The sequence below is a fragment of the Heterodontus francisci genome, chromosome 4 (genome assembly GCF_036365525.1).
Source record: "Heterodontus francisci isolate sHetFra1 chromosome 4, sHetFra1.hap1, whole genome shotgun sequence".
Taxonomy (NCBI): domain Eukaryota; kingdom Metazoa; phylum Chordata; class Chondrichthyes; order Heterodontiformes; family Heterodontidae; genus Heterodontus; species Heterodontus francisci.
The window spans coordinates 156960922-156987331 of record NC_090374.1 but is presented as its reverse complement, the minus strand read 5'-3'; the positions used below and the strand labels follow the sequence as shown (position 1 = coordinate 156987331).

The 26410-nt window shown below is 43.2% G+C and overlaps 1 protein-coding gene across 5 annotated transcripts in view; it reads left to right on the top strand.

Moving 5' to 3' along the window:
- LOC137369347 (tetratricopeptide repeat protein 39B) overlaps nt 1-26410 on the top strand; it is a 188593-nt gene that overhangs the window by 148737 nt on the left and 13446 nt on the right. For all 5 annotated transcript variants that reach the window (XR_010974933.1, XM_068030427.1, XM_068030430.1 and 2 more), the window contains exons 8-18: nt 4335-4437; nt 4568-4633; nt 10096-10204; nt 10782-10849; nt 13113-13172; nt 14755-14916; nt 18433-18524; nt 19135-19255; nt 21257-21368; nt 22152-22269; nt 23249-23365. Coding sequence is in view for 4 of the 5 variants with exons in the window: in XM_068030427.1 (XP_067886528.1) it covers nt 4335-4437; nt 4568-4633; nt 10096-10204; nt 10782-10849; nt 13113-13172; nt 14755-14916; nt 18433-18524; nt 19135-19255; nt 21257-21368; nt 22152-22269; nt 23249-23365 (1128 nt within the window). In the remaining variant the exon portion in view is untranslated. The remainder of the gene's footprint in view (nt 1-4334; nt 4438-4567; nt 4634-10095; nt 10205-10781; nt 10850-13112; nt 13173-14754; nt 14917-18432; nt 18525-19134; nt 19256-21256; nt 21369-22151; nt 22270-23248; nt 23366-26410) is intronic.

Sequence of the window (26410 nt, the reverse complement as noted above, 5' to 3'; positions counted from 1 at the left end):
TACCAATACTATCATAGACAGATGCATCTGTGACAGGTAAATTGGAGAGGATGAGGTCAAGTAGGCTTTTCCTTCATGTTGGTGTTCTCACCACTTGCCACAGGCCCTGTCTGGCACATATGTCCTTCAGGACATGGCCAATTCAGTCAGCAGTGATGCTACTGAGCAGCTCTTGGCGATGGATTTTGAAGTGCCCCAGCCAGAGTACATTGTGTGCTCTTGTTACCCTCAGTGTCTCTTTCAGGTGGTGTTCAATGTGGAGGAGTACAGACTCATCAATTGAGGGATGGCAGGAGGTTCCCTTGCCCGTGTTTGACCGAATGCCATGTGACTTTGTGGGGTCCGGATTCAGTGTCGAGGATTCCCAAGGCTACTCCCTCCCAACTGTCTACTGCTGGTGGTGGACCAGGACATCTCCAGGGATGGTGATTGAGGAGTCTGGGACATTGGCTGAAAGGTGTGATTCTGTGAGGGTGATTATGTCAGGCTGTTGCTTGACTCGTCTGTGGAACAGCTCTCCCAGTTTTGGTACAATTCCTCAGCTGTTAGTGAGGAGGACTTTTCATGGTTGACTGGGTCTGGCATGCCTTTACAAAAGTGAAATACTGCGTTTGCTGGAAATCTGCAATAAAAAACAGAAAATGCTGGAAGCATCTGTGAAGAGAGAAACAGAGTTAACGTTTCAGAACTGGGAACTGTTGGAAATGTAATAGGTTTTAAGCAAGTGAAAGGAGTGAGGGTGAAAAAAGAACAAAAGTGAAGGCCTGTGATATTGTGGAAGACGTGCGAGATTAAATGACAAAAGTCAGTGGTACAAGGCCAAAGGGAGTGGTAATGAGATAAGTAAAGGTGTGTCGAGAGGAGGTGTGAATGGCAGAATGATGAACAGCTGCCATCTGAAAGTAGAAACCGAAGAAAAATGAGTCTAAAACTGAAACCTGCAAAGGCAAGGAAACAAAATGGGGGCAGAGATTATGATCTGAAATTGTTGAACTCTGTGTTGCATCTCGAAGTCTGTAAAGTGCCTAATCAAAAAATGAGGTGCTGTTCCTTGAGCTTACATTAAGCTTCATTGGAACACTGCAGGAAGCCTAGGACAGAGAGGTCAGTGTGAAAACAAGGTGGAAAATTAAAATGGCAGGTGACCAGGAGCTCAGGGTCATGTTTGGTGTGCCCTTGTTGTGTCCAGCGCCTAGGTCAATGCTGGGTGGTCCATCCAGTTGTATTCTTACTGTATTTCATAGTGGTTTGATACAATTGAGTGGCTTGCTAGGCCAGATGGAAGTTAAGAGTCAACCACATTGCTGTGGATCTGGAGTCACATTTAGGCCAGACTGGGTGAGGATAGCAGATTTCCTCCCCTAAAGGACATTAATGAGCCGGATGGGTTTTTACGACAATCCAGTAGTTTCATGGTCACTGTTGCTGATATAATTTTTTTTTAAATTCCAGATTTATTTAATTAACTGAATTTAAATTCCCCAGCTGTTGTGGGATTTGAACTTGTGTCTCTAGATCATTAGCCCAGGCCTCTGGATTACTACTCCAGTAACATTGGCTGGAATTTTACCTGGGGTGGAAGACCTGCCTACCAGCCAGAAAGTCGGTGGTGAGTCTGCCTTCACTGGGCTTGGGGAGCCAGGCCAGGATTTTTCGCTCCGCAGACCCTTAGTTGGTCTTGGGTGGGACTTCCGTCTCCTTGAGGCAGGAACTCCCGCCTAATGGAGCTGCCAGCCAATCAGCAGGCTGGAAGCTGTTAGTCCCAGCAGTGCCATCGGGACAGGTGACTACTGCTGGGACCACAGCCAGCCATCAGAGGACGAGGAAGGGTGACCAGGAAAGGAAGTAAGTGTGCCCGGCGTGACCCCAAAAAATCAGTTGGACCCCAGTGAGGCAAGGGGATTCAGTTGGGGGAAGGGGGGAGGATGATGGAGTGTTGCGCGATGGGGAGAGTTAGGTTTTCGTGGGCAGCCCTCCATGGGGCACAGGGTGTCCAATCAGTAGGGCCCCAACCCCCACCCACCCCCCATAAGCCCAGCCTAGCTCGCAAGAAGGCTGCCTGGTTTTCCCAGGTGGGGTTCTTGAGGTCTTTGTCGTCCAGCTGTCGAGAGTAAAATACCCGCAGCGGCAGGAGGAGGCCCTTAAGTGTCAATTAATTGGCCACTTAAGGGCTTTGATTGGCCTGGGACAGGTGGGCCATTTCTTGCTGCCCCACATAAAATTGCAGTGGGGGCAGGAGGTGGTTGGGAACGGCCCCGCCTGCCTCCCACTCAATTTTATGGCCCCCTCACCGCCACCAGCTCTTTCGTTGGGGGGGAGGGCCATAGATATCCGGCCATTATCACTATGTATCGTACCCAGTGTCACCTTCTGCTGGAATGTGGGATGCGTGTCACTGACTGTTCTACAATATGTTGTGGCTGTCATGGTTCAGTAGCTTGTAGTGTGTTAGTTGTGGGTGCGAGGCTTACAAAAGTGCTAAATGTGTGGGGATGAGGTAAGGCATGTGAATTTTAGTACTGATTGGCAGAGATTGTTGACAGGTGGATGATGTGGTTGTAGTTAATTGAGCAGTGGATGAGGCTAGTTGTCCTGTTGGTGGGATATGGCACTTGGATATAAACTCACTTACCTTCACATCTCGTGTCAGATAGTTAAATTTCTTCCTGCACTGCATCCTTGTCCTTGGGCCAACACTCCAGGCATTGACCTCTGCCACTACTGCTCCCCATTGTCTCCTCAGCATATGTCTGGAAGTCCTCCTGTTTCCCCAATGGAAGCAGGATGTGTCTTCCGTCTTTGCCTTGCACCAAGAACTCCAGTCCATTGTCTGAAAACTGTGGTACTTGCTCTTGCATACATTTCTCAAAGTATCTGAGCCCAGATTCACTTTTCAAAAATTCCAACCACCTCTTGCAGCCACAATGCACCTTCCCTTTAAGCGGTGCAGGCTACCTTTAAGTAGTGCTAGTGATATCTGGCTCCTGCTGATGTGTACAGCCAGTGAAAAGTGGAGGTGGCTGGCTGCAGCAGCAATCATTTACAACAGCAGGGAGCATGAATTTACCATGCTGCCTTCAATGCAATGAACAGGCGTAGATTAATTGCATATCACGATCCCATGTCCATTTTCAGGGTTAGCCAGTTTCATGCCTCTCATTGCTCCCTGTAATATATCTTATATTTATTCTTCTGTCTCTGTTTCAAAACCTCTCAATTCCTTTCAGCTAATTTTTTTGTTTAAATTTAATATTACTTTTCTACAATATGCCTTTGCTGCTATTCTGACTGTTTTATCCGAGTACAGGTGCAGCGAAACCCTTTGGCGTAACAGTAGGGACCCGGGTTCGATTCCGGGTACTGCCTGTGTGGAGTTTGCAAGTTCTCCCTGTGTCTGCGTGGGTTTTCTCCGGGTGCTCCGGTTTCCTCCCACAAGCCAAAAGACTTGCAGGTTGATAGGTAAATTGGCCATTATAAATTGTCACTAGTATAGGTAGGTGGTAGGGAAATATAGGGGCAGGTGGGGATGTTTGGTAGGAATATGGGATTAGTGTAGGATTAGTATAAATGGGTGGTTGATGTTCGGCGCAGACTCGGTGGGCCGAAGGGCCTGTTTCAGTGCTGTATCTCTAATCTAATCTAAACAGTGTTCACAAGCCCTCGCTACATGGGCAGTTTATTTCGAAGCTGTAGGTTAATGTGAGCAGTGGTGAACTTATCATAGATCAATTATATTGCAAAAAAGAAATGGTTCACCCTAAGCTTAACTCTTGTTATTGGATCCCTGCGCATCTTGAAGTCTGATACCTAAGCCCCCATTGGAGATTATTGAGCCTGGGGCATATTGCAATACCCTAGCTGACGACTGGGTTGTTTTGCAAGCCAGCTCCAGCTGATTTCCAAGCTTCTCTATGGAGCTGGTGGTCCCTGATGCACATGTAACACATCACAAGAGTAGTGTTCGAGTGAGAAGGAAGGCCCATAGTGGCAGATGGACTCTGGGAAGGAGGGAGATTATTAAAATCAAATAGGAGAATCTCCTACCAAGTGGAAATTCAGGATCCCTGCTGGAAGGAAGAACTTGGTATTGAAATCACTTTCTTTTATTGCTTCCCTTTTTGGTATGGATAGTTAATTGTAAGTGAACCTGGATAAGCTTATACCGGGGAGTGTACAGATTGTCATGTGTTTAGAAGCCAGGTTACATTGAATTGTGCCAATGGCTGAATTGATGGCAGGGTGGGTTGTACTTGGGGTTCTTGGTTAGGGGTTATTTGTTTATGTTTTTCTGTTTAACTTGTTTATTGTTGCTAATATTTGATCTGTTTGTTAAGAGAATGCCAACAGATTGTACAGATGACACAGGACCGAGTCAAAACTGATCTCTACTGCCAATTTGAAGGAGGTGTCAAGCTAGGGATTGGAGCTTTTAACCTGGTACAGCATGCCCCCATTATACACTGGAGTTGTCCATTCTTTTAGATGGAAAAATGTTTCTGTGTTCTACATTTGTTCGTTACTTCAGTATTTTATCGAACTAAAATGGTTTCTTCCCTTTCCCACCCAGATGCTGTCTCTGTTACCTTTGAGAATTCTTCGACTTCTTGAATTTATTGGATTTTCGGGTAATCGGGTATGTGCATATGTAAAACTAAAGTACTATGACTGCAGTTTAAGATTCACCATTGCTTTCCCACAATCTCTTGAATGGGACTATGGTTCCAGCATACTACTTGTGCCTGTCTGCTGAAAATTTAAGGTTAGCAGACCCAGTATTATTTATTTCCTGTAGCTGGACACCACCATCTACTGGCAAACAGTAGCATTGCTCAAATTTCAACTGACAACCATTTTATCATATGGGCTTGGAATGACCTAATTTTTGGCACAACAACTGCATTGTGCTGGGTTTTTCTGCAGAAATCCACAGTTGAGTGATTTGCCCCAGAAGCTCACTGCCGCATATGTCCTCAATCTTGGCACCGCACCTGAGCTATGACAGCAAAAACCCAAAATAGTACACTAGCATTGCCCTGACCCAGTGCAATGCAAGAGAAAAGGGAAGTTTCCTGCATTTACATCCTTCTGAATGGGTGTAAATTTACAACCAAAAGTTTAGTTACAGCACGTCCTCACCTAAGCTGAAAATCAATATCACTGAGGAGTGTCAGCCTTGGAAAAGGAACCAAACATAATTTCCGGAGTTTAATAATGATTTACTTGGATTTTTAAGAAGAAACTTTTCTTACTGAGACTTGCACTGTATTTTCTATATCTTTGAAAGCTTTATTATGGCATCTGAATATATAACATTGAAAAGAAAAGCTTCCACAAGCTTAAACCTGCAGCATTGCTTAATGTGAGAGAACAATGGTTTGATGGCTTTAAACACTTTTCATAACATCACTAATATAAAGAGGGCCTTAAAAGAAGGAAGATGGTGTAGGCTTTGTGTGTTTCTTAATGCTTCTAATGGTTACACTGCATTTGTTTAGTGTCGGTTTTTATCATTATGGCATATGCAAATTAGATCTGCAGGAAATTTTCCATTTGTACAGTGTAGACCTCATTGTAGACGGTGGTATAATATTAGTGTACGTTGGATTGAGGAAATTCTGGGTCATTATGTTCCTACAGTAAAGTAGCTGGCATAGGCAGCCTCGCAAATGTGACTGAAATGGGGGGTGGAGAGTGGATGGGGAAATTTCCCAGGCCAGTGGAGGTGGGTTTGGGGTCAAGCAAGGTGGGAAAATGACATTGGATTGGCATCCTGACGTGATCCCACCCCCTTCCAGTTTTCCCGGGCAGTTTGAGAGTCAAGCGAGTAACCCCACTGCCCTCCCCCACCCCCCGCCCCGTGGCTGTGACAGTAAGCTAACTGAGGTACTTAAAAAGGCAATTAAAAGCCATTTTCAGCAAGTGATCTCTCTCTCCCAACAGCACACGGGCCACACGCCATGTCTGAAACATGGCAGGTTGGACAAGGTGAGTGTGCAGACTGAAACTGACCTGATATCAGCACTGCAAAGGGTGAAACCAGCAAACCTGATGTCAGCCACAGTCAGAGGGTTGTGCTGACAGGAGCATCTTCTTCAGCCTAAACTCACTGATTTTGTGTGGAGGAAACTCGGTGCCAATTATTTCAGTTGCCTTGGACACCTCCGAGGGGCGTCACCTTATCATTTGTGAGATTGCATAGTGCCATGGGGTCCATATATTCAGAAGTAGGGTGGACCACTGAGGAGAAGCTACAACGTCCTCCAGCTACACACCCAAGCAGCAGGAGCAGCAGCTGCAGCATTCTCCACAGCCACATGCAGTTGGATGGAACAGAGGGGATGGCCATAGGGTCGCACCTAAAAGGAGGCGATACTCTCAACACGAGGTCTGTAAGTCAAACGTCAGCTTCCTCGACCTCTCTGAGTGCTTCTGAAGGCTGCGGCTCTCGTGGCAGTTGGTCGCAGACCTCTCCAATCGCTTGGAGGAAGACCTAAGGCCGTAGGAGCAGGCAGCCACCCATTGCCCCTGGCAGTCAAGGTGACCTCAATTTCTTTGCGTCCAGTTCTTTTCAGGGATTGGCTGCTGACAAATGCAGGCTGTCACGATCTGCAGCACACAACAGCATCAGCCAGGTCACCTTGTGTTTTTTGTGATGCTTCGAACTACCTCAATTTTGAGACAGATGTGGCCAGTCAAGCCCAGAAGGCTGTTGGCTTCACCTTCCTTGCAGGATTTGCACAAGTCCAGGGTGTTGCAGACTGCACCCATGTGGCGACCAAAGCGCCATTGGAACAGCCAGGTCGGAAGAGATTCCACAGAGGTTAATGCAAGTGTGTGTCAAGTATCCAGGGAACTGCCGCGATGCATTCATCTTTTGGGAGTCTCAGGTACAGCTCTTTTCTTTTTCAGACAACCTCAGTGGTTGGCTCTTGGGGTCAAGGGGTACTTGCTCATGATCTGACTTCTGACCCCAGTGAGGAACCCCACCACAGAGGCACAGGAAAGGTACGACCAGAGCCATGTCACCACCAGGCCAAAACTGTGGTTCTGTGCCTTGACTGATTTGGGGGCGCTCTCCAATACGGACCGGCAAGGGTATCCCGGATGGTAGTGGTGAGTTGCACCCTGCATAACTTGGCACTGCAGAGAGGTCTGGAGCTGGTGCCTGGGGAAGGTGGAGAGCACCCGGCATCCTCTGAGCGGGAGGAGGAACACAAACATCCAGAAGTGCTGTTGGTGATGTTGGTACCTGCAGAAGCCCAAGAAACCCTCACCACCTTCAAGCTTCAGGTAATAATGGCACTTGTCCCATCACGACCCATGTGAAATCAACCCTTCAGCCACAAACGTCCTCAATACAGACTGGCATCTGCTCATTATATCCTGAGCCTTACATCCTCATCAGTGAGTCTCAGGCCATTCACCGGCATTTACCTGCCCACATGGTATGGAGCACAAACTATGCCATGACAATTATTAGGTCACACAAAATCATGTCTTTATTAAAAGAAACATCATCCATGTGACAATAACAGTGTAATAACCACCCAAGTGTTTCCCTTTATGCAATTCAGACCATTTCCATGTCCTTTTTCTCTTACATTGTTGCTACTTCTGTGGCTTCAGCTGAGCAGGAGGCAGGCCGATCGTTCCCCTGCTCTGACTTACGAAATGCCTGTGGCAGATGTCCTCTGGGCTTTTAAGCCCATGAGGGCCCTGCCAAAGACTGCCCCACCTGCACCTGTGCAGGGGCACACTTGGAGTTGGGGGCAGGAGGCAGTGTGTGGGGCTCTGTCAGAGGGGCCAAGGGCAAGGGTCGTGACCTGGGGCACCTTGAGAAGAGCTCCCACTGCCATCATCCCTGTCTGCCTCTTCCTTCTCAGGGATCACCTGCACTACCTTGTTAATTGTGAGCAGGAGAGCACTTGGCTGCAGTTGAGTGTGGCGTTCAGGCACCAAAGCGATTCTTTGGCTGTGACTTTGCAAAGTATTGATCATGGTGTTCAAGCACTTGTTATGGGTTGGCATGCACTCGAGCAGCAGGCCAATGACTCTCCATGAGGTTGGTCACTCTTTCAATGGCGGTGGTCATGAGCGCAAATGCCTGAGACATCACGGCACTCATGGTAGAGATGGACTCTTCCATCTTCTGCCCAAGGGTACGCGCTGCCTCTGGAAATTCTGAGAGAAGCTCACACATTTCCCCTGGCTGCTCCACAAGTATCCTTTTAATGGATGACCCTCGAGGCTCAGTATCCGGTCCAACTCAGCAGAGCTTGAAGTGTCCTGTGCCGTCCAATGGGAACTCTCCACTGCTATTCCTGTTTCCAGCACCTGCTCCTGATCATGTGATGTGCTCCTCGCCCTTTCTATCTGTGATGCTGGACTCACTGAGATGTGTGTATCTGCGCTGATGGAGGGTGCGCCTGAGTCATGTGACGGTGTCTTTTCAGAGTGATGCTTCTCTGACTCCACGGTCTCCTCCCACTTCTCCTGTTGACAGTTCGAGCAATGCAGCTGTTGGACATGAATGACAGGCGCTAGTGCTACATGTGGATTAAATTGCGCTTCAGCCTTGCATAATGCAGATCATGACAGTAAATGTGTTGGTTACATTGATTCAACATGACTGACAGTTCATGTGCAGTGTGAAATCTAATGCCCTCACCAGGTCTCTGGACCACCCCCATCTTCTCCACCAGCAACCGTCTGCATAGCTGCCACCCTGCTGTTCTCCAGGCTTCCTTCTCCATTGCTTCAAGATGGCCATGGATGCAGCTCTAGCCCCGCTTCTCCGCCTGTCCCAGCAGTTCTGGGCTCTATTCTCCTGCAATGAGAAAAGGCAGAGAGGAGTGTGAGGAGTTAAGTGATTGCTAAGGATGGAGGCGAGACATTTGAGCTGGGGGTGGGGTGGTGGTGGTGACTGTGGGCTAGGAGTGAGAGGCACCAGGTTGTGGGTGAGTTGGAAACTTGAGGAGCCTGGGGAGAAAGGAATGTGTGTGACAGCAAATTGCATGTCTCGGAGGACTGATGTGTGGGAGACTGTCGAGGTGAGAGAGAGTGACGGTTGCCAGCTGGGAGTGGCAGGACAGTCACCTTGCTGGACCTCAGGAGATCATTGAAACCCACATCCTCTGCATCACACTCTGGCTGCTCACCTCCTCTGCACCCTCAAGCCAGACCTGATTGGTGAGGCTGGCTGGTCTCCTCCTGCCATCCTCTGGAATGAAGACTTCTCTCCATGCCCTGACTGCTTCCAGCATTACCTTCAGGGATGTGTCTGTGAGGGGGGAAGCCTTTCCTCATCTTCCATCCATTTTCCTCTTCTTTTCTGCCTCACACTGAGTGACTCACACCACACAGTAATACCATTGTGAGTGCTGCCGGGCTCCCTTTAAATAGAGACTTTTTTCCATTTCTGCATTAGATGTGACATCCTGCCTGTTCTCCCTAGTTGGTTGGCGATCAGAGACAGGCTGTTGAGTGGTTAGCCCTGGGAAAGAACAACCACTATTTGGGGAGTTGTGTTTGCGATCAGGAAAGTGACCTGCCTTTGCTCCAGAGACTAAGGTAGTAAGATTCTGTCCTGTATGTGCAGCAATTTTAACATTGGATTGAATTCATGATTAAAACTTCAAAAGGGTTTGTTAGGGTAGATGCAGAGAAACAAGGATACAATCTTAAGATTAGAGCCCATGCAGGAGTTCAAACCAGGAAGCATCTTTTCACATAAAAGATTGTAGGAATCTGGAGCACCCTCCCTTAAAAGGCAGAGGATGCTGGGTCAGTTGGAACTTGCAAGACAGAGGTTGATAGATTTTTGATAGGTAAGGTTATCAAAGGATATGGGTCAGAGGATCTATCCGAATGGTGGAGCAGGCTTGAGGGGCTGAATGGTGTTTTCCAGCTCCTAATGTTCCTGTGAGTAGAATTTCCTTCCCCAAAACTATGACGTATCAAGGATGATGTGTAATATGTGACTCAAAGTAATTGCTCATAACTTCTTATAGATGTATTGCTTATGTCCTTTCTTAGTTGGGATTGTATTGTGTCCTGCAGATCTATGTTGTGTTTATATGTCACTGTTTGCTTCAGGATCTGGGGTTGTCCATGCTGCGAGAAGGTGCCACCACCCATAGCTTAAGAGCTGTACTGTGTGCCTTGACTCTATTGATGTATCAAACTTACATCACTGTAGTTCTTGGTAAGATGTATCTTTTTATCTCTCCTAATCTTTGGCTTGGCAATAGAATAATTGGAATTCTTTGTAACTCATCAAATCTGTAGCTGAGACTCTACAATGTATAAATTAATGCAGGTTTCTGTTTTGTAATTGATTGGGGAAAATTTGGTTGGTAATAGTTGCTGCTGAGAAATATCGTTAACAACAATTTCCTTTTAATACATATAGCTGGGCCTGGTAATATCTGCATGACGGATATGGCAGTTGGAGTAGTTATGTCACTGACTAGTAATCCAGAGAGCTTGAGGGGGTGGGAGGAAACATTTATCCCTCAATCATTAAAACAGATTATCTGGTCATTACCTCATTGCTGTTTGTCGAACCTCGCTTTGTGCAAATTGGCTGCTGGGTTCCCTATATCACAACAATGATTACATTTCAAATGTACTTGATTGTCATTTGGAGCACTTTGGGTTCATTCCCGTTCTTTCTTGGTGAGGCTTTTAGTGGAAATAATGTTTTTATTTGGTGGCCAGTCCATCCAATTGTACCTTTATGAAGAAAAATACTTTTTCTGAACTATGAAACTTCTTAACAGGTACAGGTGAAGGCAACCTCCAAGAAGCTGAAACACTCCTTCAACCCTACCTCGAGAAATATCCCAACGTAAGTATTGAAGAAAAATAATTCTTAGCTTTTGGCCTTGTATTCAATCTTCAGTTGCAATGTTCCTGGCCCTGCTGTTGACTCATTGCACCAAAAATCATGTAACTAGAGGAGATCCGCAATGCAAACATCTTCAAGAACTGATGAGTAGCACGCATTTATGGTGTACCATAATCTTTTAAAAATTATATTCATTCTTGGGATGTGGACATCATTGGCAGGGCAGGTATTTATTGCCCAGCCATAGTTGCCCTGAGGAGGTGGTGGCGGTTGGGCCTTCTACCTGAACTACTAATAGTGCTTTGATACAACTGTATCACTTACTAGGCCACTTCAGAGGGCAGTTAAGGATCAACCACGTTGATGAGGGACTGGAGTCACATATAGGCCCAACCGGGTAAGGACAGACTCATGATCAGTTTTACTGACTCCAGCTTTTTATTGCCAGATTTTTAAAATATAAACTAAATTCAAATTCTAACTGCTGTGGTGTGATTTTAGTTCTCATTTTCCAGTTTATTAGCCCAGGGCTTTGGATTGCTAGTCCAATAATGTAATCTACACTACCGTACCCGATCCTCAAGAAAGCATGTAAGCTGTTAGTGCATCTCTATATTTTTTATTTTTCTATTACTGTTACGACCAGGTGAGAAAGGGGTCTAGGGTTCCCTCTCAGGCTTCACCTGGTGTTACCGTAACAGGGTTTAATTTTTAAAACACCGTGTTTTTAGCTCCCCCTTGGTAAATTCTTGTTCACTGCTTTCCAATTATAAGGCAAAGAAACCAGCACAAACTAGTTTTCTTAGGTTTAAAGAAAAAAGGTTGAAATGTCTTAAACTTAAACTCTAGTTCAGTTAATGCCTACGGATACACGACACGCCCATGCTAGCATGCATACGTGATACACACATGCAGATAGAGCCAGAAAAGAGCAGAAGAAAAATAAAGTCAAAAAGTTTGAGGCAATCTCTGAAGAGGGTTTTTGTTATGGTTCTTTGAGCTCACAGTAGAGTCCTTGATTGGCAAGGCAGGTAGCCTCCAAGAAGCTTTTCTTTGGGGCCCAGTATTCTTCTTAAACCTTGTTCGCTGTTGGAAACTTTTCTCTCTTGGGGTTCATGTGGCTTCAGTGGATTTGGAGTTCCATGAGAAAGACATGGGAGCAGACAGGGGAGTTCTTCTTACTCCAGGAGCAAACTGTCTTATTGAGTTCAAAACTCTTTGTACAATTCAGGAAAACCCAGGTTGCCAAGCAGGTTAGTCATGGATTTCTTGTCTTAGAAGACCCTGGAATGTCTCTTCTAACACAGAATACCTGGTGCTTGAAATTATGCCATGAGATACTGGCTTGTAAATGTATTAATATAAAATTCATTTCAGGCATGCTAAGTGCATTCATCTGAATTCCTTCCTTTGCTATTGAATAGGAGGCATTGGCCCACCAAAGGATTTTCTTTAGTGTATATCTTAGCTCAGCAGTAGCACTCTTGCCCTTGAGTCAGGATGTGGACTCAAGCTCCACTCCACCGACTTGAGAGCATTATCTCGGCTGACACTCCAATGCGCTAATGAGGGTGGGTTGCATTGTCAGAGGGCCGTAAACCAAGGCTTCATCCAACCTGTTTTTGGACGTAAAGGATCCCATAGCGCTATTTCGAAGAGGAGCAAGGGAGTCGTCCTGGTGTCCTGGCCAATATTGATCCCTCAGCCAACACCTAGAATAGATGGCCATTATCTCTGCCATTCTCCCACCTGACATTGGCTCCCAGTCCTTATTTTCATGAGACTGGTGTCCCTCGGCAGCTTGGCAGTGAAGATGATTTAAATCTCAAGCGACTGCATCACTGGCAGTGGCCCTTGGGTGGGTCCTGGTAGGGGGGGAATAAAACTGACTGTCACGTTTCCTATATGACAACAGTGACAACACTTCAAAAACACTTCATTAGCCGTGGAAGCATTTTGAGATGTCTTAAGATTGTGAGAGATGCTATGTAATTGCAATCTTTTTCTTTATTTCCTTTCTTTCTAAATTCACAGTGTTGATCTTGCAGAACTGTACCTTGCTATTGTGTGTACTTACAGTTTGAGTACAGGTGTTCATAAACTTTTCAACGATGCTGCTCGTGGAACATGTGGAAAACCCTATTACGTTGAAAATTTATTTTTCAACAACACTAAATTATATCTTTGCAACCAATGTAGCCCTTTGATGAAATCTTTAGTTTTATATGATACGTCAATAATAAATTTTGCCTTCTGCCTTTAGGGCTCCATTATATTATTTTATTCAGCAAGAATAAAAATACTCAGGGGACGCTTTGAAATGGTGAGTTTTTAAAATTCCCTTTTAAGTATTACAAAATGCTAGGTATATATTCAGTTCATAATACAAGGTATAATAGACGGCTGGCTGTCTTAGTGAAATTTTTTTGCCAGTCATGTATGTATCAATAATTCTGGGGCTCATATTCTACTCATGCAGTGCATGCTTTGTAACTGTGTAGTTAACCTAGAATAGATTATCAACTTGATTTAATTTACTAAACCCTAGTCTGTGCCGTTGGCTGCTGCATATTTCTAAATAACAGTAACTGTCTTCAAAAATTACTCAGTAGTTGTGAAATGCCTTAGATGGCCTGAGAACTTGAGAGGCGCTTGCCATATTTTGGGATTTTCTTAATCTGCTTTTCTTTACAGAAAGGATTTTGAGATTGTGTTATATTTTATGGGCTGTGTTTTTAAACGCAGTGATCTAAACATGAGTTCCTACAGCCTGCCAAACCCTGCGCCAGAATGGGCAGCCGTGAGGCACACCCGATATTGGCCCTCAATCCTCATTTATGTGAGACTGGCATCCCCAGGCAACTTGCTGGCACAGACAGTTTAAAATTCAGATCGAAGTGTTGCTGGCAGCAGTGCTCAGATGAATCCTGTGGTTGGGGGAGACAATATGAGAACAGGCCAAGCGGGGGCAAGAAACCATCTGCATGCCTGCTCTTCCCTGATCCACATTCAGGTAGGATACTTCAAAGGTAAGGCCTTAGAAAGTGGCTGATCCATGAGAATATTTGTCAGAAAATGTCTGTCCCCATAATATTACTTTAAAAAAAAAGTCTAAGGAAGAAAAAAAGACTTGCATTTATATAGCGCCTTTCACAACCACCTGACATCTCAAAGCACTTTGCAGCCAATGAAGCACTTTGTTAAAAAAAATCACACTTACGCCTTCAGGTCAGGACGACCGTGACACCTTTCCCATCTCGTCATTCTACTAAAAGTACCAAACTGGGGGAGACTGGCGAAAGGAGACTGGTGCAATTCAAAACTGAACACTGAAATGGTGGTGTTCAGTATTCAAGTCTCAAGTGGCATAGAATTGGCAGCCCTCGTTACAATATGAGACAAAATGTTCAAAGAAAATACATAAATAGGTGTAAAAGTATTTTTTTCATCAGCTGGTGGACTTGTATGAGCATTGGTTTGTGGATAAATGTGGGACACTCTGGTCATGCAGTGCTGAGAGAGTGCCATCCTGATGACACGTTAAACCAAGGTTCCATCTGCCTCTCAGGTGGGCATAAATTAAGCTATTTAGAAGAAGAGCAGGCATATTCTCCCCAATGTCCTGGCCAATGTTTTCCCTCAAACTGCAACACTAAAATAGATTATATTGTCTTGATTGTATTGTTTGTGGGAGCCTACTGTGCCCAAATTGGCTGCTGAGTTAACTACATTACAACAGTACCAACACTTTAAAAGTATTTCATTGGCTATAAGTTGCTTTGGGACACGCTGAGGTCATGAAAGGTACTATGTAAATGCAAGTCTGTCTTTTTTTAAAGCTTATTTTCAGTTGATTTTAATTGAACTTTTTTTCCATTTGTATTTTTTTGATAATGAAAACGTAGGCTCAGATGAAGTTGGAGGAATGCATTGCAGCTCAGCATGAGTGGCGACAGATTCATCACCTGTGTTACTGGGAGCTAATGTGGAATCACTCCTTTCAGCAGCAGTGGCTGCAGGCATACCACTTCGCAGATCTCCTCTGCAAAGAAAGCCGGTGGTCACAAGTAAGTAAATTTGTACACCGTGTGCTGCGCAGAAGATCTTGGACTCTGCTTGCCTTACTGACATTGTTTTGAATTTAAATGCTTTTTCTTTGCTCCCAATGCATGCTTGCTCATCTCATTTCTCACTGCTGATGTGTTGTGTTAAAATATTGAAATGCTATATTGCAGTGAAAGTATTGAAGTATGGTCCATGTTGGAATCCAAACTCCAATCTGGAAGCTCGTGGGAGTTTCAGACTGGAAGCTAGAGAGGTTCCCAGGCAGCAATTGAGTTTGAGACTGATTTATTGAAGTCCAAAACTGGGGTCTTATATCTGAACAAAACAAACTATGTAGGTATGAGGGGTGAGTTGGCTGAGGTAGATTGCGAAAGTAGATTTAAAAAATATGACTGTAGATATTTGGCAAATATTTAAATAAATAATTCATAATCTGCAATAATTATATATTCCCTTAAGGAATAAAAACCCCACAGAAAAAGTGGTCCAACCATGGCTCATGAGAAGTTAAAGATAGTATTAAGTTTAAGGAAGAGGCTTATGATGTTGCCAAAATGTGTAGTAAGCCTGATGATTGGGAGGATTTTAAAATTTATGACGAAGAAACTGATAGAGAAAACAGGATATGAGAGTAACTAGCTAGAGACATAAAAAAACAGATTGTAAAAGCTTCTATAGGTATGTAAAAGGAAGAGATTAGCAAAAGTAAATGTGGGTCCCATGGAGGCAGAGACAGGAGCAATTATAATGGGGAATAACAAAATGGCAGACATTGGTATCAGTCTTCATGCTAGAAGACACAAAAAGACACATTCCAGAAGTAAGGAGAACCAAAGGTCTAGTGAACATGAGGGACTTGAGGAACATTAGTAAAGGAATAGTACTGGAGAAATTAGTGTGACTAAGTGCTGACAAATCCCTGGACTGGATGGCCTACACCCTAGGGTTTTAAAAGCTTTGGCTACAAAGATAGTGGATGCATTTGATCCAGAACTCCTTTGATTCTAGAAGGTCCCAGTGGATTGGAAGAAAGAAATGGAATCCTGCTATTCTAGAAAGGAGGGAGAGAGAAAAAGGGAACTTATAGGACAGTTAACCTGGCATCAGTGGTAGGCGAAATGCTGGAATCTATTATTAGGGGCGTGATAACAGGGTATTTAAATATGGTTGGGCAGAGCGACACCAATTTCTGAAAGGGAAATTGAGTTTGACAAATCTGTTGGTTTTTTAGCATGTAATTAGTAGGGTGGATAAGGGGAAACCAATGGATACAGTTTATTTGGATTTTCAAAAAGCATTCGATAAGGTGCCAAACAGGATTATGCAAAGCTCGTGCTCAGGGATGGCAGGTAATATATTAGCATAGTTTAAAGATTGGTTAACGTACAGAAAACAGAGAGTAGGAATAAACAAGTCATTTTCGTATTGGCAGGCTGTAACTACCAGGGTACTGCAAGGATTGGTGCTTGGGCCTCGGCTATTTACAATGACTTGGATGAGGGGATTGTGCATAATGTATCCAAGTTTGCTGATGTTAAAACATTAGGTGGGAAAGTGAGTGGTGTAGAAGATGCAAAGAGGCTGCTAAGGGATATGTTAGGCAGGTTAAATGAGTGGAGAAGAACGTGGCAGATGGAATATAATGTGGAGGAATGTAAAGTTATCCATTTTGATGGGAAAAATAGAAAAGCAAAATATTTTTTAAATGGTGAGAGACTAGGAAATGTTTGTATTCAGAGATTGTACATGAATCACAGTAAGTTTACAAGCAGGTATAACAAGCAGTTAGGAAAGCAAATAGAATGTTAGCCTTTATTGCAAAGGGATTAGAGTATAAGAGTAAAGAAGTCTTACCAAGATTATATAAGGACTTGGTGAGACTACACTTGGAGTACTGTGTACACTTTTGGTCTCTTTAACCGAAGGAAAGAAATACTTGCCTTTGATGGGGTGCAATCAAGGTTCACTAGACTGATTTCTGGCATGAGGGGATTGTTCTATGCAAGATGGGGGGAGGGGTTGAGGTAACTAGGCCTATATTCCCTATAGAGTTTAGAAGAATGAGAGGTGATCTCATTGAAACATATAATGTTCTTAAGGAGCTTAACAGGGTAGATGCTTGGAGGCCATTTCCCTGACTGGGGAGTCTAGAAGTAGGGGGTCATAGTCTCAGAATAAAGGGTCGAACGTTTAGGACTGAGATGGGAAGAAATTTCTTCACTCAGAAGGTTGTGAACCTTTGGAATTCTGTACTGCATAGAGCAGTTGATGAGTATATTCAAGTCAGGGATGGATAGATTTTTGGATGCTAAGGGAATCGAGAGATACAGGGATAGTGTGGGAGGTGGAGTTGAGTTAGATCAGCCATGATCTCATTGAATAGTGGAGCAGGCTCAAGGGGCCGAATGGCCTACTCCTGCTCTGTTTCTTTAGTTCTTATGTTCTCATGGAAACTGGTGGAAAGCCCAGGATGGAAGCTGAAATCTCTGCAGGAATATAATGTAAAATCTATGTTGCAAAATTGTTTGTGGAAGAAAGAATCTCTTATAAGGATACAAATAGTGCCACTTACAAATGCAAACTTGACTTTCACAGCTTTTTGTGTAATTAATGAAAAGTCTGTTTACTAGCAATATACAGGTGCCATACCTACTCTTAATGCAAAGCTCTTTACTGTACTTGACTTCCCTACTTGATTTCACATATCTCTGTAAAATGCAGGAATGGCATAATCTTCGGAAAATCCATTTGGAGTTTAGTGTTTCGAGACTTTTGCATAGTGTCGGACTTGCATGGTCAGAATGCATATTCAGCAGACAGGCAGATGTGTAGATGTTTAAACTTTGCCATTTGAATGAGCACTAATTACAGTGGCTTTGTTCTACTATCATGTAGTAATCATCAGCTACTAATTATTCCAAAGTCATTGTGTTGAAGATTTTATGAGTCCATTAAAATGAATTGGGAGGAAAAATATTGACCAAGTATTGAGTTCCAGATCATTTCAACGGAAATCCTCTGTTGGTATGTGAGTCGCAATCGTTCACTCACAGTCACTTTAATGGAAGGAGTGCTGCACTGTTTGAGGTGGCGTCTTTCGCATGAGACATTAAAGTGAGGCTCCTCTCATTTGGACTTAAAGATCCCATGGCACAATAGAAGAGCAGGGCAGTTCTTCCCAGTGTCCTGGCTGATAACCAACACCACCAAAACAAATTATCTGATTGTTATCTCATTGCTGGTTCTGGAACCTTGCTGTACATAGACTACATTTCATAAAATACGAAAGGTCCTGAGGTTGTGAAAAATGCTTTATCAATGCAAGTTCTTTTCTTCAATCCAATACACTGCAATGAGAAGTTGGGTGATATGTTATTGCTTTTGTGAATGTGTACCAAGAAACATTTTAAAATCGGTTGTAGGAAAAGCAAGCAGATGCCTAATAATATGAGGTAGAATGCCATGTTGTCTGGTAAAGTTGGAAGATTTCTGACATGAGATTACTACTGTTGCTGCAGGCAATCTACATGTTTCAGAAAGCTGCAATTCTCAGCATGCTCCCTGAGCAAGACATTGAAAAAACTGGAGAGAAAGTGGAAGAACTGTTCAGGTCAGTGACGCTTCGATCGTTGTTACTGTTAGAATTAAATCTGGAGGTGATGAACATTTAAGGATCCTTGCAGTGCTCCTGAATTAATAAGTTTGTTTCTAAAAGTTCATCAAATACAGTACCTGATCTTATTTTGTTACGTCCTGCAGATACTGCAGAAAGTGTCAAACCTGGGCTCCATTCCCCTGCACCTCTTCCCAGTTTTTGCAGATACTGAGCTTAGCCTCCATTCTCTTCCATCTTCTCCCATTTCTTGCAAATAACCTAAATGGCACTGAAACTACAGCCCTGAAGGACCCCATTCAACCCCTTGTGCCTGTGCTGGCTCTTTGAAAAAGCAATCGAATTAGACCCACTTCCTTGATCCTGCTCCATAGCCTTGAGAATAGCACTGAACCTCCATTCCCCTGCATCTCCTCCCATCTCCCACTGATACTGTAGAAAGCAATGAAGCATTTTGGGAGGATTTACCACATGAAAGGCACTATATAACTGCAAGTTGTTTTTGTTCTCTCTCTACAACCAAAAAAAACTTGACCAATTCTTTTTATGAAGACATGCAATTTTTTTTTATTATTGATCCTGGTGATGTATGATTCTTGGATTGCAGACAAGTTGAAGGTCTGAAGCAGCGAATTGCTGGGAAATCTATCCCCACAGAGAAGTTTGCAGTGAGAAAAGCCAGACGGTACATGTCTCCAAACCCTGTCAAACTTGTCCTGCCTGTGCTGGTGAGGATTCTTCGTTTTGACACTTTTTCAGATGAAATAAGTTATTAAAATAAGTAGGCTGGGAGAGGTAAAGCCTCAATAGTGATGGTTCAGAAGCTGAAGTATTAAGTTACGTATTGAGTGACAACATAGAACCTCACTGGACAGGGGTGCAGTCACAGGTCCTTTTCAATGGGGCCAATTCTGCATCTCAAATCTGTCCAACAAATTCCTCTGCTGGAAGAGGAGCTTCGCAACCTTTGCTCTATGGTCATTTGCCTTTGAGCCTGGAGTCAACTCATTTGCAGTGTAATTAGGGTTAATACATTCCTCTGAGGGGAAAAAAGCAATTGATATGCAGTGGAATTTGATTATGTGCAAGGGTTAAACAGCCAAAGGAGGAGGTATAATCACATTTGGGTAGAAGGGGATATCTGTTGCACCTATTGTATTATGGGGGAAACTGGATTTAGGAAATGCAGTTTGTATTAGAATTGATAAGGTTAGATTTGACTTATAATCCAAAATGTTTCATTTAGCAACTCATTAAGAAATAGCTTGTTGTAAACGCTGATTTATATCCTATTTTCTGCAAATGGAGTACAATTTGTTTTACAATGCTGAGTGTATAATTTTGAATTCTGCAGCAGCCCAGCTAAAACTTAATGCTTTGAACTTAGTTGTTCGTCTTATTTCTTAGTCTGTCCATGTGTGTTACCCTCTTTATTCACCTAATACAACCCAGTGATGGATTTAATGGAGTAAGCAGGGGAGTTAAAAAGTAGGAGAAAATGAAGGAAAAGACTTCCTCCCAACCACAATGACAGTGAATCCTGAGCAGAACAGCACATCAGCCTGCCTGTTATTTGCTCACCTGACCTCAACATACCTTCTGGGGCTGTTACATGTTTTGGGTGGGTGCCCACGCCATTTACACTGCAACAAGAGTGGGTACCTCAGGTGGGCTTCAGCATGGGATTGTGGCTCTATGGTTAATTGCAGGAGGGGAATTGCCCTTTTAGAGTTTAACTGTCCCCCTCTTTTACCCCTCCCCATCCCCTTACCAACACTGGTGGGAAATACATTGTATGATGCGTTTCCCTCATTTGCATGGTATCATTGTATAACTGTCCGGTGTACTGTGCACCCACTTCAGAAATCCTGGCAGGAGAAAGGCTTAGGACCAGTTCTTCTGTATTTTTTGCACTATTTTAATTTTGGTTTCAGCATGGAGATTTGAGCTGTACAATCCTGGCATGCAAATAAGTGGATTGAGAAATGGGAGAATTTGTGATGTGGACCCATACAACTTACTGCAGTCACATTTCTAAGTGTTACCATCATTCTCTTTCAAATACCATCTAATACAAAAAGCTGGAAAATTAAGGCTTACCTGGGATAGACTAAGTATGTGAATAGATAAAATTTATTTATGTGCTTGTCTATTCACTGGCAATCGATGAATTAATGACAGACCAGAAATAGCATAGCGAGACAACTTAGTTTGGGTCAACCATTGTTTTGCTTGTTTTTTTTTTTAAAAAGTAAAAGCAACCTTCAAGCACTGAGGTCAGTTTTTTTTTCTTCTTTGTTCTTGGAATATGGGTATTTCTGGCAAAGTGGTCATTTATTGACCATCTCTAATTGCTCTTGAGAAGGTGGTGGTGGGTTGCTTTCTTGAACCACTACAGTCCATGTGGTGAAGGTACTCCCACAGGGCTGTTAAGTAGGGAGTTCCAAGATTGTAACGCAGTGATAATGAAAGAACTGTGATATATGTCCAAATCAGGATGGTGTGTGACTTGGTGAGGAACTAAGAAATGTTGGTGTTCCCATGTACCCGCTGCCCTTTTCTTTCTAGCTGCTGGAAATTGCAAGTTTGAGAGGTGCTGTGGAAGAAGCCTTGGCAAGTTGTGGAAGGACTAAGAGAGTCAGATTAGGGTTACATAACTTCACTCCACTATTTAGTTGGGATTAAATATTATTAATTTGATAAATACATTAATTTATTCCTCCTGACAGGAAATGATGTACGTGTGGAATGGATTTGCAATACTGGGTAAACGAGCAGACCTGACTGAGAACATGCTGGTTACAATAGAAAAGGCAGAAATAGAGTTACAAAAGCACCCCAGTGAGTACATTGTAATGTTGCACTAAAAACACATGTGTAGGACATTTAGGAAAAAAACACTAGGATGGCAAGCCCACCTCAAAAACTTACCTTCACTGCCTGGCTGAGTTCAGTGACCTGTGAGAAAAGCCATGACAGATCTGCTAGTATTTTTGTTTGACAGCTTCCCTCTGTGGAAAATTAAAAGTGGGAATAATGAGAAGAATGAAATGGAAAATAAATCAGATTTAATAAATAGATTCAAAAGTAAATTCTGGAAGGTTCTGCTTTGGGTGTCTGCTGCTGTTGTGTTAGATATTTTCAGGTATGATAGCTGTAGAAAAGGTCTTTTCACCTGAGTTTGAAAAAGAAAATGAACTAAAATGGCCAAGTCTGATTACTGTTCAGTGACCCTTTGCTGGGGGGTGCACACGTTAAGATTGGGTAATGATATGATCAAGCTTGTCTGTGATCTCTTCACCTTCCCCATCTCACAGTTGAATTGCCTGATGATGTCCACTGTCTAGGCTCACAACTGAAGAATGGCCAGTTGGCTGAGGTACTGATGCCACCTGTCACTGTCGAATCTCATTCCAATAAGGGAAGCAAATATAGGAGATACACAAAATAAGTAGGATATTAAAGAAACAAAAATGTGAAGGCAAAATACAAAAAAAGAACAGTGTAATAAAATATGGACATCACAGCAGATGTTTTTTACTGAAACTATTGGTATTTTACATTACAAATGTTGTTGAACTTTCTTGACTGTGATAGTTCACGTGCTGTTTCTTGTCTCTAAAGAGCCTGTTGAATACCAGGTAGATGATGAGAGTCTTGTACAGCTTCTAAAAGGGCTATGTCTGAAGCATTTAGGCCGTTTCTTACAAGCTGAACTCAGCTTCAATCTGGTGATACAAAGGTAAGGTGGTTGCTAACATACTTTCTTCCTAGTAGTTTTTAATTCCATTTATCAAACGAGCATTACATCAAATACGATGGAATAGACAGAGAGTGCTTGGAGATTTAGTTGGCTTAATGAGCAGAAGCAAAATGCAGTAGCATCTAAAAAGACTCAAATAAGTCAGTGCAGCATATCTGAATTAAGCGAACAAATATGTTTTGCTGGGCAAGGATTTCTTCATTATCAAGTGGGTGAATGTACTAAACTGTATTGATACACGCAGTGACATCTGGCAGTACTCTGTCTAAATCTATGATGTATATTAATCAGCGTATCCCCTACAACAACAAATTGCATTTATATAGTGCCTTTATGAAAGGAAACTATCCCAAGGCACTTCACAAGAGTGTAATCAGACAAAAATTTACACTGATTTCAAGATGACTCTGGGCTGGCAGCTCCTTCCTGAGCTCCTCTCCTCTCCAACTTTATTCCCTGTATTGCCAAAGCCAATTTCAAGGACTATTTTGCTATCGCCTAAGAATAATCTTGGAAAATACTTACAAATGAAACAGGTAGACCCCTAAATAAAAGATTTATTAATTTTGTCTACGCTGATATGCTGATATCCAGCATTAGAGGAGCTACTGCTCTAGACTGAGAGCAGCCAATGAGAGGCTACTACAAAAGTAAATAAATGAGCAGGAGCACAAATCTCTGGATTCACTTGTCATTCCTACATTTTGCAAATTTTTGGCCTCTGGTTGTCTGGCAGATGCACTTTTCACAGTTACTTTACAGACATGCTGGATTGCTATTGTCCACAGTAACTTTTGAGACTATGGTAATCAGCACAGATTTTGTATGGACAGGAGCAGTGCATCAAATACTGGATTTTAAAATACAGGCAGGATAAAGTTGACATCCTAGGTTATCGTGTGCACAGGGCTGGGTATTTGTAAATATTTCAGCTTTCTGCTTTTTTTTTATTAAATAGTGAGAAGAGGATAAGGTATGACCATTATTTGGTGCCATTTACTCTTTATGAAATGGGATTGTTATGCAAACAGCAAGGACACTGGGATAAAGCCAGAAGGTACTTTGAAACAGCAAAGTAAGTACCATGGTAAAATTTTAAATTTATGGTTGTAATGGAAATAACGAATTGTTTTTCATTTCAGCTTCCTTTATCTACCTCTGGGAGAAGCCTAGGTTATCAAGAATCAGATTGAAATTTCAGTGTGGCATCAAGACATTACTTTTTCTTTTCCACACCCCTCTGCTGGAATGCCTGCCCTTTTCTCTGTTATCTGATTTGGCCACTCCCTCTGCTCTCCTGTAGAGAGAAAGAGAAGACTTTCATTTGAACAGCATCTTTCAGGACCTTAGGACATCCCAAACTATTTTATTGCAAGTAAAGTATTTTTGAAATGTAGTCACCGTTATTTAATTACAGAATAGTGGCAACCAATTTGCACACAGACACAAACGTCAGTTAGATAATTGCAAAATCATCTGTTTTAGTGAGGATGGGTAAATGACAAATATGGGCGAGGACACCAGAGGGAACTGCCCTGCTCTTCTTCGAATAGTGCCATGGGATCTTTTACATTGACCTGAGAGGGCAGATCGGACCTTGGTTTAAAGCCTCATCCAAAAGATGGCATCTCTGACAATGCAACACTTGCATATCTCACCATATTTGAATTATTTACCTTTCCCCTGCAAAACTTCATATTTTAATTTCTATTAATCTACTCCATTTTAGATGATGGTTCATTCCATGTGATATTAGGAATTGGCTAAGTACACTGAACATATTGAAGGCTATAGTTTCTGACAACATCCCAGTTTTTTTATTTATTTATTTAGAGATACAGCACTGAAACAGGCCCTTTGGCCCACCGAGTCTGTGCTGACCAACAACCACCCATTTATACTAATCCTACATTAATTCCATATTCCCGACCACATCCCCACCATTCTCCTACCACCTACCTACACTAGGGACAATTTACAATGGCCAATTTACCTATCAACATGCAAGTCTTTGGCTGTGGGAGGAAACCTACGTGGTCATAGGGAGAACTTGCAAACTCCACACAGGCAGTACCCAGAACTGAACCCGGGTCGCTGGAGCTGTGAGGCTGCGGTGCTAACCACTGTGCCGCCCGCAGTTGTAGTGCTGAAGATCTGTGCACCTGAACGAATTATGAATCTGCATCTACCTGCCAATGTGGGAAATTGCTCAGGTGTGACCCATCTTCATGAAATAGGGTAATTGGCCATGTTAGATTTATCCTATCAGTCTACTGCCAGTCATTAGTAAAGAGATTGAAGAAGTTATCAGGAGTACCATCAAGTGGCAGCTACACAGTAACCTGTTCAATGATGCTCAGTTTGGGTTCCATCAGAACAACTCAACTCCAGACTTCTTCACAGCCTTGAAACTGACATGGACAAGAGTTAAATGCAAGCGGAGAGGTGAGAGTAGCTTCTCTTGAAATCTGGGTAGCATTTGACTGACTCCAGCACCAAAGGGACCCAGTGAGGTTAGGGTAAATGGGGTGTAAATCCTCCAGTGGTTGCAGGTATACCTGTCACAAAAGATGGCAGTGGTTGTCAAAGGCTAATCATCACAGCTTTAGGACATTTAGACAAGGAGTTAGATTGTTAGTTGATGATTCCAGAACATTTAGCATCATCAACAACTCCTCAATGGAGCAACCAATGCTGGCCATAACAGCACCTGGACAATATCCAGGCTTGGACTGACAATTGTCAGATAACATCCATACTACTTAAGTATGAGGCAGTAGGCGCTGCTTCACAAACCACTGACCACCTCCAGGCGCGTATCCATTGTCTCTCGAGATAAGGAGGCCCAAAAGGAGGAGGAAAGGAGTTCCCACCACCACCAAGAAAAAAGTTTAAACTGCCTTCCAATGGCGCTACTTCACTGAGTCTCACATCATCAATATCCTGGGGTCATCACTGACTCTCAGCTTAACTGGATCAACGTTTTCAATGTTGTGGCTACAGGAGCAAGGAAGAGGCTGGGATGTCTGTAACAAATGCCAGGTAGAAAAGTGAAAAAGTAAATAAGAGAAGCAGAGAGAGAGCATGAAAAGAGACTGGCAGCTACAAAGAAAATCCCAAAATTTTCTGTAGGCATATAAATAGTAAAAGGGTGGTAAAAGGAGGAGTGGGGCTGATTAGGGACCAGAAAGGGGATTTGCACATGGAGGCAGAGGGCATAGCTGAGGTATTAAATGAATACTTTGCACCTGTCTTTACCAAGGAAGAAGATGCGACCCAGGCAATGTTGAAAGAGGAGGTAAGTCAGACACTAGAGGGGTTTAAAATTGATAAAGAAGTATTAGATAGGCTGTCTATACTTAAAAGTGGATAAGGCACCAGGACCAGATGAGATGCATCCAAGAATACTGAGGGAAGTGCTGATGGAAGTCGCAGAGGCACTGGCCATAATTTTTCAGTTTTCCTTAGACTCTGGCATGGTGCCAGAGGACTGGAGAATTGCAAACATTACACTCTTGTTCCAAAAATGATGTAAAGATAAGCCCAGCAATTACAGGCCAGTCAGTTTAACTTGAGTGGTGGGAAAAGTTCTAGAAAAAATAATTCAGGACAAAATCAATATTCACATTTTTATTAATTAAGTTAATTAAGGAAAGCCAGCATGGATTTCTTAAGGGAAAATCATATTTATTTATTATTATCTTCGGTCCCTGCCACGAACTCCATTCTTGAGCTACCGACTCCATCTCTCTAGCAGTCATCTCTGGGGCTGAACCAGACCGTTCATATTTGACACAGAGTAATCCTTCTTTGTTGTTCATTCATGGGATGTGGGCGTCACTGGCAAGACTAGCATTAATTGTCCATCCTTAAGAAGGTGGTGGTGAGTCACCACCTTGTACCACAGCAGTTCATGTGAGGATGCTGTTGGATAGGGAGTTACAGGATTTTGACCCAGCAGCAGTGAAGGAAGTCAGAATGGTATGTGACTTGTAGGGAAATTTGCAGGTGATAGCATTTCCCTTCCCTGCTGTCCTTGCCCTTCTAGGTGGTAGAGGTTATGGGTTTGGGAGCTGTTAATGCAGAAGTCTTGGCAAATAGCTGCAGTGCATCTTGTAGA